This window comes from Eriocheir sinensis, unplaced genomic scaffold, assembly GCF_024679095.1.
Source record: "Eriocheir sinensis breed Jianghai 21 unplaced genomic scaffold, ASM2467909v1 Scaffold554, whole genome shotgun sequence".
Taxonomy (NCBI): Eukaryota; Metazoa; Arthropoda; class Malacostraca; order Decapoda; family Varunidae; genus Eriocheir; species Eriocheir sinensis.
The window spans coordinates 85001-97500 of record NW_026111892.1 but is presented as its reverse complement, the minus strand read 5'-3'; the positions used below and the strand labels follow the sequence as shown (position 1 = coordinate 97500).

At 41.9% G+C, this 12500-nt stretch overlaps 1 protein-coding gene across 2 annotated transcripts in view; it reads right to left on the bottom strand.

The window, feature by feature from the left end:
* LOC126993073 (myotubularin-related protein 6-like) overlaps window positions 1-12500 on the bottom strand; it is a 111358-nt gene that overhangs the window by 36800 nt on the left and 62058 nt on the right. For both annotated transcript variants that reach the window (XM_050851906.1, XM_050851907.1), the window contains exon 3: window positions 4303-4465. In XM_050851906.1, the coding sequence (XP_050707863.1) occupies window positions 4303-4465 (163 nt within the window). The remainder of the gene's footprint in view (window positions 1-4302; window positions 4466-12500) is intronic.

Genomic DNA, 12500 nt, shown 5'->3' with positions numbered 1-12500 from the left:
ATCAATATTGGTCCCCTGACAGACGAGACTGGATCTGTAACTCAGGACAGTAAACAGATGGCCAGAATCCTCAACAGTAACTTCGCATCCGTATTCACAGTCGAGGACATCGAAACCACTCCGAGCCCTGCCCCGCCGAGTGAGATCACGCCGCTGGAAATTGACTCAATATGCGATAAGAAGTAAAAAGTACTTGGACAAACTCGACACGAACAAGTCAACGGGACCCGACAGTTTGTCCCCGGTTATTAAAGAGCTTAAACAACAAATACTTCAACCACTCACTACCATATTCAACCGGTCAGTTCAACTAAACAAGGTCCCGGAAGACTGGAAGATGGCGAACGTAACACCGATTTTCAAAAAAGAGTTGCATTAAAACCTACAGGCCCTACAGCCATAAGTTTGACATCAGTGGCAGGAAAAATACTCGAAAAGATTATTAGGGATAAACTTGTTAAGTTTCTAGAAAACAATAATATAATCTCCGACACCCAGCATGGCTTCAAACAAGCGCTCCTGCCTAACGAATTTATTAGACTTCTTCCAAGGTATATATAAGAACTGGGATGCCCATCCCCAGTGATGTTATATACCTGGACTTTCAAAACCTTCGACAAGGTACCACGAGCGACTCCTTAGAAACTGCACTCGGCGGGCATCGGAGCCAATCTGATCGCGTGGATAAAGATTGGCTCACCGACGAGAAAACAACGAGTACTACTCAACGGACAGCCTTCCGATTGGCTTCCAGTCACTAGTGGAGTGCCTCAAGGGTCAGTGCTGGGACCCATCCTCTTTATCATATATATCAATGACCTAGAATCAGGACTGAAATCCACAATATCGAAATTTGCAGATGACACCAAGGTGGGTGGAGATGCCCTCATAAAAGACCGACTGCGAAATCATTCAGAAAGACCTCAATCACATTATCGAATGGTCTGAAAAATGGCAAATGTCTTTTAATGTTGACAAATGCAAAGTCATGCACATTGGGTCCCAAAATAGTAACCACATACATGAATGGGAGACCTCTGCAAGCGATGCAGGAGGAAAAGGATCTTGGAGTCACTATCAGCAGTGACCTGAAACACGCGAATCACTGTAAAAAGCATACAACAAAGCCAACATTATGCTCGGGTTCATAGCGAGGAACTTCAGTGTAAAACACCAGACGTGATGCTATCCTTGTATAATTCCATGGTAAGACCGCACCTCAGTATGCAGTGCAGTTTTTCTCTCCCAATTACAGAAAGGACATTGCTTTACTGGAAAGGATTCAACGACGCGCCACAAAGATGATTCCAACCTTCAGGGCTCAACCGTACGAGGAACGACTCAAGCGACTCAATCTCTTTACATTGGAGAAAAGACGCCTGCGAGGGGATATGATTCAAGTCTTCAAGTATCTAAAAAGTTCAATAACGTCGATTACTCCAAATTCTTTGAACTGCAAACCAACTCAAGAACTAGAAATAACGGTTTACCCATTCAGTCGAGTCGATGTAACACAGACATTGGAAGGAGTTTCTTTTCAAACCGAGTCATCCGCCACTGGAACAATCTTCCCTCAGAAGTAGTAAATGCGAATACCATCAACTCCTTCAAATATAGAATCGACCGTCATTTCGCTGCGTCAGGAGTAAACTGAATAACGAGGGGCTTCCATCTGCTCCTCAATATCGAGGTGCTTTCATCTGCTCACCAAGCCCCAAGTGGCGGTCGAGCAGATTAAATCACCCAAGCGGGCGACCTCGTAATGAGCCAATAGGCTTTCTGTTGCCTGCATTTCCATGTTTCCATATTTCCATGTTTCCATGTTTCCTCCTACTCCTGTCTTTTCCTCCTTCTGCTTTCTTTCCTCTTCCTCTTCCTCTTCCTCCTCCTGTTGCTGTTCCTCCTCTTCTTCTTCCTCTTCCTCCTCCTCCTACTCCTGTCTTTTCCTCCTTCCTCTTCCTCTTCCTCCTCCTCCTACTCCTTTCTTTTCCTCCTTCTGCTTTCCTTCCTCTTCCTCCTCCTGTTGCTGTTCCTCCTCTTCCTCTTCCTCTTCCTCTTTTGCGAATTCGTGGTCATTAAAATTTTTGCCTCCTTGGGTGCAATATTTTTTTATTTATTTATTTATTTATTTATTTATTTATTTTGTCAATACTTAAGTTAAAGTTTTCTGTAACATGCGTCGTTCTGCAATCTTTTTTCTTCTTTAATATTTTTTTTCTATGTATTTATAATTTTTTTCTTTATATCTCCTTTCTTTCTTTCCTTTCTCTTTCTTTCTTTGTTTTCCATTATCTCTCTCTCTCTCTCTCTCTCTCTCTCTCTCTCTCTCTCTCTCTCTCTCTCTCTCTGCCCTTCCATTCTTATATTTCTTTTGTAATTTTTTGTTTAATTTCCTTCAATATTGTTTTCTCTTCTTTTCTCAACCATTTCCTTTCTTTTCTTTCAATATGTTCATTTTCTTAATCTCCTTCGTTTCTTTCTTTCTGTTTTCTATTCTCTCTCTCTCTCTCTCTCTCTCTCTCTCTCTCTCTCTCTCTCTCTCTCTCTCTCTCTCTCTCTCTTATTTTCTGTCCTTCCTTTCATTCTTTCTTCCTTAATTCTTTCGTATATCTCTTTCGTAATCTTTTGTTTTGTTTACTTTCTTTCAATATTGTTTTCTTTATTTTTTTTCTTAACCATTTTTTTTATTTTCTTTCGATGCGTTCATTTTCTTTCCCTTTCTTTCCTTTTTTTTCTTTCTATTTCCCATTCTTTTTCCTCCTCCCTTTATTCATTACCCTTCCAATGACCCTTTCTTCCACTCTTTCTTTTCCTTCTTTCTTTTCTTTTCCTGTATTTTATTTCTCTCATATTACTCTTTTTTTTTACTTATTTACTTTTTTTTCTTTTTTTCTTTCTTTTCATTTCCTGTATTTAATTTTTTTCATATTACTCTTTTTCTTTATTTTCTTTTTTACTTCTTTCCTTTCTTTTTTTCTCTTTGTTTCTTGTATTTTCTTCATCGTCTTTTTTTTTCCTTTTCTTTCTTTCCCTTCGCTCCACACACACACACACACACACACACACACACACACACACTTCCATTCTCCTTTCTTTACTTTCTGCCTGTCTGTCTGTCTGTCTGTTTGTCTGTCTGTTCCTGTTTTCCCGTTGCCAATTAAAACGCGCAAAATTATTACCGGAAAAATATTTAGAATTTGCGAGCCTGGAAATTATTTTAGCGGAAACAGAAATATTTAGGTGGATAGATAGATAGATAGATAGATAAATATATATATATATATATATATATATATATATATAGAGAGAGAGAGAGTTGGACATTTAAAATTTATCGAAGGCAGCAGTGAAGTGGAAAAAAATGTTTAAATGTATGAGGGAATAATTTAGATTTCGACATAAGACGATTTAGTAGTAGTAGTAGTAGTAGTAGTAGTAGTAGTAGTATAGATATGTGTGTGTGTGTGTGTGTGTGTGTGTGTGTGTGTGTGTGTGTGTGTTGACCATGGCATGAACGTGTTTGAACTTGTCTGTCGTGTGCGTGCGTGGCTGACTGACTGTGTGTGTGTGTGTGTGTGTGTGTGTGTGTGTGTGTGTGTGTGTGTGTTATTTTTTTTAGTTTTCTTTTTTTCATTTCCACACAAGAAGCTCACGTCCACTCCTTTGCTTTCGTCCTTTCCTCCTCTCCCTTCTCTTCTCACTCCTTCGCTCTTCTCTTCTTCCTCTAACTCTTCTTTCCTTCACTTATTTCCTTCTCCTTCCTTCACTAACTCTACTCCTTCCTTCCTTTCTCTCACTTCACTAACTTTTCTTTTTTTTTCCTTATTTTTTCTCCACTTCGGCGCTCTCCAGCAATCTGTCTCTCTCTCTCTCTCTCTCTCTCTCTCTCTCTCTCTCTCTCTCTCTCTCTCTCTCTCTCCACGTTCTCTTAATCTCCTCCTCCTTATTCCATTTTCATCAATTCTGCTCCTTCCTCTCCCCTCGCATCTTTCCACTCTTTCAATCCAATCTCCACTCTTTTCTCGTTTCGCTATCCACTCCCTCCACTTCTTCCATCTCCTTTCTTACGTACTTCTTATATCAATCATTTCCACATCTTCATCAGCCCCCCCAAAAAACAACTTCCCTTGTATCCCCTTTCCCGTTTTCTTCCTAACTCCCTTTCATCCATAACTCTCTTATATCCCCAATTCGTCTCACCCACTCTACTACAACTTCCCCCTTTCCCCTCTTCGTTACATTCCCCTTCATCCATCTCATTCCACCCCTATTCCTTTAACCCACTCCTCCTTTAGCACTCACCGGGCTGGGAGAGTTGCAGGAGCGAGGTATAGATATCGTGGCAGTCTCGCTCCTTTGGGATGACGAAGGTGACAGCCAGGAAAGTCTTGCAGCGCACCTGGAGCGGAGAGCCTTGTGTGGAGAGCGGCAGCTTATCCACGCTACTGATGTGCATGTGTAGGATCTGGAGGAGAGGGAGAAGGAGGGCGGTTAGGGTGGGAAAATAAAGGGTAGCGGATGGTATGGTAGGTGGTAGAAGAGGATGATGATGATGATGATGATGATGATGATGATGAGGAGGAGGAGGAGGAGGAGGAGGAGGATAATAATAACAAGAACAAAAACAAGAAGAAAAAACAGAAAGAAGAAGAAGAAGAAGAAGAAGAAGAAAAAGAAGAAAGAAGAAAAGAAAGAAGAAAAAGAGGAAGAAGAACATGAAGAAGAGGAACAATAAGAAGAACAAGAAGGGAAGGAGGTAGAGGAGGAGGAGGAGGAGGAGTGGTCAGGAACATGAGATAGAGGAGGAAGGGAAGAGGAGGATATTTTCATTATTACAAGTACTTAATTTTGATGCTTCCAAATTACAACTATAATTACACTAAAATTAGACTCATTCTCATTGTTTTTATTTATTTTTATCATTATTACTATTATTATCTTTATCTCCCCTTCTCTTCCCCTCCCTTCCTCCCCTACGTCTTCTCCTCCTTCCCGTCTCTTTGTTCCCCGTCCGCTGCCCTGTCCGTCCGTGATCTTTCCTCCCCTCCCCTTCCCTCGTTACGACCTTCCCTTTCCTAGCCTTCCCTCTCCCTCCCTTTCCTTCCGCTCTCCTTCCTCCGTACCTCCCTTCCTACCACCTTAACTCCCTCCTTCTCTCCCTCCCTCCCTCCCTTCCTTCCTACCATCTTAACTCTCTCTTTCTCTCCCTCCCTCCTCCCTTTATTCTGAAATTCGATAGTCGATGCTGACAGGCTTGGGAAGAAGACGTGTTCGGCCTTTATCTGGGAAGCGAGAAGAATTAGCCACCCACGTATTTCCCTCCTCCTCCTCCTCCTCCTCCTCCTCCTAGGGGGCTTCGTGGTGCAGTGGTTAGCACACTCGGCTCACAACCGAGAGAGCCCGGGTTCGATTCCCGGGCGGAGTGGAAAAATTTGGGCGGCTTTTCCGATACCCTACGCCCCTGTCCACCCAGCAGTGAATGGGTACCAGGTATTAATTGGGGGTTGTGTCCCGTCTCCTGGGGTCTGTTCCCTTCTCCTATAATTCCTTCCCCCTCCTGTCTCTCTCCGGTATATGACCACAGATGTTGCGCCGACTAAACGAAACTTTCCTTTTCCTCCTCCTCCTCTTTCGTATAATTACCGCCTAGCCAGCGACACTGAACAATTCTCACTCCGCCTCCTCCTCCTCCTCCTCCGCCTCCTCCTGATCACATCCTCTTTACGCTGGGAAGGTGACGCCTACGAGGGATCTGATCCGTTTTTTTTTTTTTTTTTTTACGTCTCCGCCTATTGCGCCGGTAGGCTTTCTTGAGCGGCCTGGATGGTATTCGGCCCCAGCCCGTCATGGCGCAGGCAAGTGTTTATAGTGGCGCCATCTTCTGAACAAGTTTAGTAACGTTGACCACTCCCACGTTTTTTGAGCTGGAAACTAACCCGAGAATCAACTGCAACGCTTCACCGGTCCCAGCGAGGCGGTGCAGTACAGCCAGCGGATTCGTTGCTGCTCGAAATGGAAGCAACTCAAAAAAAAAAAAAAAAAAAAGCCCGGTAATCATTGCTCCTATATTAAAGAGCAGAGATGATTGGTCGAGAGAGAGGTCCGGTAATCATTGCTCCTATATTAAAGAGCAGAGAGGATTGGTCGAGAGAGAGGTCCGGTAATCATTGCTCCTATATTAAAGAGCAGAGAGGATTGGTCGAGAGAGAGGTCCGGTAATCATTGCTCCTATATTAAAGAGCAGAGATGATTGGTCGAGAGAGAGGTCCGGTAATCATTGCTCCTATATTAAAGAGCAGAGAGGATTGGTCGAGAGAGAGGTCAATTTCGGGAGGAGAGGCGTCCTGATACTCTCCTCTAGGGGTCGTGAGGTTGTTTACAGTAACGTCGTTGACCTCGGCAGTGAATCGAACGTTCCCGCACGTTCGTGAAGCCGGTCACTGACGCCTACGAACAACTTTTCCGCGAAGGAGGAAGGAAGGAAGAGAGTAAAAGAAGGAAGGAAGGAAGAACACAGAGAGGCGAAGGAGACAAAGAAGGAGGAGGAGGAGGAGGAGGAGGAGGAATTCGAAGGATGAACTGAAGGATGTCTTTGGAGAGCGTTCGAGTCAAGGAAGGAAGGAAGGAAGGAAGGAAGGAAGGAAGGAGGACGTGTGTAGGGTAGGATACGCAGGATATACTGAAGGGCCGACAAAGAGGATCAGTCGAAGGAGAGGAGGAGGAGGAAGAGGAGGAGGAGGAATAAAAGAAGATAGAGAAGATTGAAGGAAGAGGAGAGAAAGGCAAGCAGAAGAAGAGGAACAAGTCTGGCTATCGCATTAAAAAAAAGCGAAAGAGAGGGAGGGAGAGAAGGAGGAAGGCGAAAATAAGAGAAAGGGAAGAAAGGGAGATAGAGGAAAGGGTAGGAAAGGTAGGGACAGGGGAGGAAAGAGGATGGGAGGAAAGATAAGGGAAGGAAAGGGAAGGGAAGGGAAAGGAAAAGAAAGGAAGAGAAGAGGAGAATGAGGTGAGGGAGGGAGAGGAAGAGAAGAGGAGGAGATTGGTAATGAAAATAATTGTAAAATAAATGAAGTTAATAACAACACGTGGACTACTAAAAACAACAACAAAAACAACATCAACAACATCAACAATAATCTGCTAACTGGCCAGCACCGGAATGGCATTGACTGGTAAAACAACAACAACAACAACAACAACAACTGGTGGGGCGACTTGACGACCCTGATGTTGACGATGATGACGATAATGACATCAATGCTCATCAAGGCACAGGGAGAGGTGTGTGTGTGTGTGTGTGTGTGTGTGTGTGTGTGTGTGTGTAGATGGGGGCGGAGTGGAGTGTCAATAAACGAACAGAAAGATGAAAGGATTTAGCGAGCTTGCAGAAATAATAATAAAAAATAATAAAAAAATAACGAAAACGAAGCGAAAAAGAATAATTTGAGGAAGTCACAAAAATACCTCCGTGTGCGTGTGTGTGTGTGTGTGTGTGTGTGTGTGTGTGTGTGTGTGTAGCAGGACAAAGCAATACAAGCAAGCAGGTTCGGTACGCAAGTGAAGGGAAGGCAGAGCAAGGTAAGCAGAGGTATTGCCAGGTGAGGTGGGCGAAAGGGAAAGTGAGAGGAGGAGAGAGAGGATGAGGATGAGGATGAAGAGGAGAAGACAGAGGAGACGAAAGGTAAAGGGAAGGGAGAAAGATGAGAAAAGGGGAAGATGAGGAGAGAAAATGAGGAAAACGAAAAGGAAGGAGAAAGGTGAGGAGACAGGGAAAGGAAGGTGAGGAAAGAAGATGAGGAGAGGAAGGAAAAGAAAAGAGAAGAGGAGAGAAAATGAGGAAAACGAAAAGCAAGGAGAAAGGTGAGGAGAGAGGGAAAGGAAGGTGAGGAAAGAAGATGAGGAGAGAAGAGGGGAGGGAAGATGAAAACGGAGATGAGGAGAGAAAAGACGGAGAGAGAAAATGAGGAGAAAGTAGTGGAGAAAAGGGAAACTAAGGAGAGAGAAGGTGAGGTGAGGAAAGGTGAGGAGAGAAATTTTGAGAGGAAAAGTGAGGAGAAAAAAAAATAAAAAGAGGAAAATGAGGAGAAAGAAGGTGAGGTGAGGAGAGAAGGTGACCATCCACCTCTCCCCCTACTCCACCTCCACTTCCACTTTTTCACCCACCCCAGAAATGAACGCCCACCTCCTTCACTCAACCGCTAATTGGAAACGTGCCTCGCAGAGTGTGTGTGTGTGTTTGTGTTTGTGTGTGTGTGTGTGTGTGTGTGTGTGTGTGTGTGTGTGTGTGTGTGTTGGGATTTGTGGGATTTGCAAACAGAAATGTGTGTGGATGCCAAGGTACAAATATAGACCAGTAAAGCTAGATAGATGGATAGATAGATAGATATATAGATAGAGGGAGAGATTGATTGATAGGTAGGTAGGTAGGAATGATTGAATGACTGTATGCATGTAGGTAGGTAAATAGATATGTAGGTAGTAAGGATGGAAGGAATGACGGTAGGAAGGAAGGATGGAAGATAGAAAGATAGCAACAGGTAGGCAAGGCAAAGATATAAACAAATACAGACAACGCCACACACAACAGAAGTCCATAACAGGTACAGCCAACAGAGAACAAACAACAAGCAGCCAAACGTACAAGGCGGTGGCTGAGTGGTTAGCGTGCTGGGCCCACATTCACCACGCCATGGACAACGTCGGTTCGAATTCCCACGCTACCACCTGGGATTTTTCAGTCACCGCCGACTGGCCCAAGACTACCCATCAACCCGGACTACAGATTCTCTCTCTAAAAGGGGGGTCAGTGACGAGTTCCCAGGGTCAGCATGAGCCAGGCAAGATGGCGCCACTATAAATATTCGCCTGCGCCACAACGGGCTGGGTCCAACCATCAGGCCTCACCAAGAAACCCTACCGGTGCCATAGACGAAAACGTAAAGAAAAAAAAAATAGCGAGAGAGAGAGAGAGAGAGAAGAAGACTCGATGGACAAAGTCGTGTGTGAAAACTGCAAATAAAACAAGATGAAAGAAAAATATTGGAAGACATAATTGGATGAAAAAAAAAAGGGGGGGAAATTGAAACCAGGGGACACGATGGAGTAATTAAACAGCACACACACACACACACACACACACACACACACACACACACACACACACACACGAATGCGAATAGAAAAAAAAAAGAACAGGATGATTGTGAACAGCGTGCAGCAAAATAAAATAAAATAAAACTGAACGCAATAAAAAAAACATACGAAAAAAAGGAAGTATTGGAAAAAGAGAAAAAAGTATTGGAAAAAGAGAAAAAGTATTGAGAAGAGAAAAAATATGTAGGAAAAAGAGAAAAAAGTATTGAGAAGAGAAAAAATGTATAGGAAAAAGAGAAAAAGTATTGGAAAAAGAAAAAAATATTGGAAAAAGAGAAAAAGTATTGGAAAAAGAAAAAAATATTGGAAAAAGAGAAAAAGTATTGGGAAGAGAAAAAATGTATAGGAAAAAGAGAAAAAGTATTGGGAAGAGAGAAAAAAGTATAGGAAAAAGAGAAAAAGTATTGGGAAGAGAAAAAATGTATAGGAAAAAGAGAAAAAGTATTGGGAAAAGAGAAAAAATGTATAGGAAAAAGAGAAAAAGTATTGGGAAGAGAAAAAAGTATAGGAAAAAGAGAAAAAGTATTGGGAAAAGAGAAAAATTAGAAAAAAAGTATTGGGAAGAAAAAAAGAAATATAGGAAAAAAAAGTAAAGAGAAGAGAAAAATGTATAAGAAAGAAAAGTATTGGGAAAAAAAAAATGAAGAGGAAAAAGAAAAAAGAAAAAGAGAAAAGAGAAAATGTGTGGAAAAAGAAAAGAGTATGAAGAGAGAAAAAGAGAAAAAAAAGAGAAAAAGTATAGGAAAAGAGAAAAATGTATGGGAAAAAGAGAAAAAGTATTGGGAAGGGAAAAAAATATTGGAAAAAGAGAAAAAATGTATAGGAAAAAGAAAAAAAAGTATAGGAAAAAGAAAAAAAAAGGCATAGGAAAAAGAAAAAAAAAATATAGATATAGCAAAAAGAAAAAAAAATATATCCATCACTTTTCTTTCTTTCTTCCTTCCTTTCTTTCTTTCTTTTCATATATATACCTCGTGTGTACTGAATCTTTCTTTGTCTTCTTTTACAAATTTCTATCCTTTTTTCTCCTCATTAAGAAATTTCAATGCAAAAAGAAAAAGAGAACTAATAAAACAGAATACATAAAAATAACAAACACAAAAAATAAAATGAAAAAAAAAGTTGAAACGAAAATATTCACACCAGACAAAATTTCAGTAAAGAATTAAATTTAAATCCACACACACAAAAAAAATTCACATAAAAGAAAAATCAGAACTGCATAAATATCGGAGGTGGAAAGTAATGTTTTAAAAATGGTCGGTCGAGGAGTTTTGTGTGCGGGAATTTTGTACAGAAAGATTTATGAAGAGAATTTTTGCATGAACACACGTATGCACTTTTTTGACGCCCCTCTCTGTGTGTGTGTGTGTGTGTGTGTGTGTGTGTGTGTGTGTGTGTGTGTGTGTGTGTGTGTGTGTGTTGCATGTCGCAGGTGCTCTACAAGATTAAGACACACACACACATACACACACATACACACACACACAGAAGACAAAGAACAAACAGTAGAAGAGGAAACAGTAGCCCAGAAAATGAAAACAAACAAACAAACAAACAAAAGAGGAATAAATCTATAAAAACAGACAAACAAACAAACATGGCCGACTGTTAGAAACTCGCATTATTAACAAGACATCAACAAAAACAACAACAACAAAAAGGGGAAAAAAATGTACAGGAAATTAGAATAAGGAAAGGAGAGAGAGAGAGAGGCTAATTATTCTCACAGCATGTTCTTTCATCTTCAGTATGTAAGTTTGCTCTCTCTCTCTCTCTCTCTCTCTCTCTCTCTCTCTCTCTCTCTCTCTCTCTCTCTCAAACAAAGACATGAAAAATAAACGCTATGTCGCACGTGCATTGAGACGAGAACAAAAGAAGGAAGGAAGGAAGGAAGGAAGTAAGGAAGGACGGAAAGAAGGAAGGAAGGGAGGAGAGGAAGGAAGAAGGAAGGAAGGAGGAAGGAGGGAGGGAAGGAAGGAAGGAGTGAATAAAGGAAGGAGGGAAGGGGGAGGAGGAGGAGGGAGGAGGAAGGAAGGAAGGAAGGAAGGAAGGAAGGAAGGAAGGAGGAGGAGGGAGGGAGGGAGGGAGGGAGGAGGGAGATGAGGGAGGAAGGGAGAAGGAAGGAGAATAAAGAAGGAAGGGAAAGGAAGGAAGGAAAAAACAAGAGAAAAACAAGGAAGAACAGAAAATGGAAGGAAGAGAAGGAAGAAAGGAAGGAAGGGAGAAGGAAGGAGGAAGAAAGGAATGAAGAAAGGAAGGAAGGAAGGAAGGAAGAAAGAAAGAAAAGAAGAAAAGAAAGAAGGGAAGAAGAAAGGAAGGAAGGAGGGAAAAAAAGAAGGAAGGAAGGAGGAAGAAATGAAGAATGAAGAAGGAGGAAGGAAGGAGGAAAGTAAGAAATGAAGGAAGGAAGGAGAGAAGAAAGAAAGGAAGGAAGGAGGAAAGAAAGGAAGGAAGGAGGGAGGGAAGAAAGAAAGGAAGGAAGGAGGAAAGAAAGAAAGAAAGGAAGGAAGGAAGGAGGGAAGAAAGAAAGGAAGGAAGGAAGGAGGAAAGTAAGAAAGGAAGGAAGGAAGGAGGGAAGAAAGAAAGGAAGGAAGGAGGAAAGTAAGAAATGAAGGAAGGAAGGAGAGAATAAAGAAAGGAAGGAGAGAAGAAAGAAAGGAAGGAAGGAAGTAAGAATAGACAAGGAAGAAAGGAAGGAAGAAAGGAAGGAAGGATAACCAAGGGACAAAGGAGCAAGTGAATGAAAGAAAGGAATTAATTAAGGAAGAAAACAAGGAGGGACAATGAAGGACAGAATGAATGAACTTATGAATGGAGGACAATAGAAGACAAGAGGAAAAAATAAAACAAGCAAGGAAGAAATGAAAGAAAAATGAATGAAGAAATGAAAGAAGAAACGAAGGAAAGGAGAATGGTGTAAAATAAGGAGAGAAAGGAAGGAAATAATAAAAGAGGAGGAAAATAAGAAATAAATGATAAAAAGGAATGAAGTGAAGGAAGGAAGGAAGGAATGAACGACGAGCCTTTCCGAAAATAGTGGAGAATTTGCAAGCATTCAGCACAGGACTTGCTTCCAGGGAATGCTTTCAGAGTGGAGGAGTGGAGGAAAGGAGGGAGGAGGGGTGGAGGAAAGGTGGGTGGGTTGTGATGGAGGGGCCAGAAATGTGAGATGGAGGAGGAAACATGGAAACATGGAAACATGGAAATGAAGCAGCAACAAAGTGGCCTACAGTTGGCTCCACGAGGTTGCCCGCCTTTGGTGAGATGATTTAATCTGCTCGACAGCCTGGGGCCTGGGGTGCAGATGAAAGCACCTCGACATTGAGCAGATGAAAGCGCCTCGA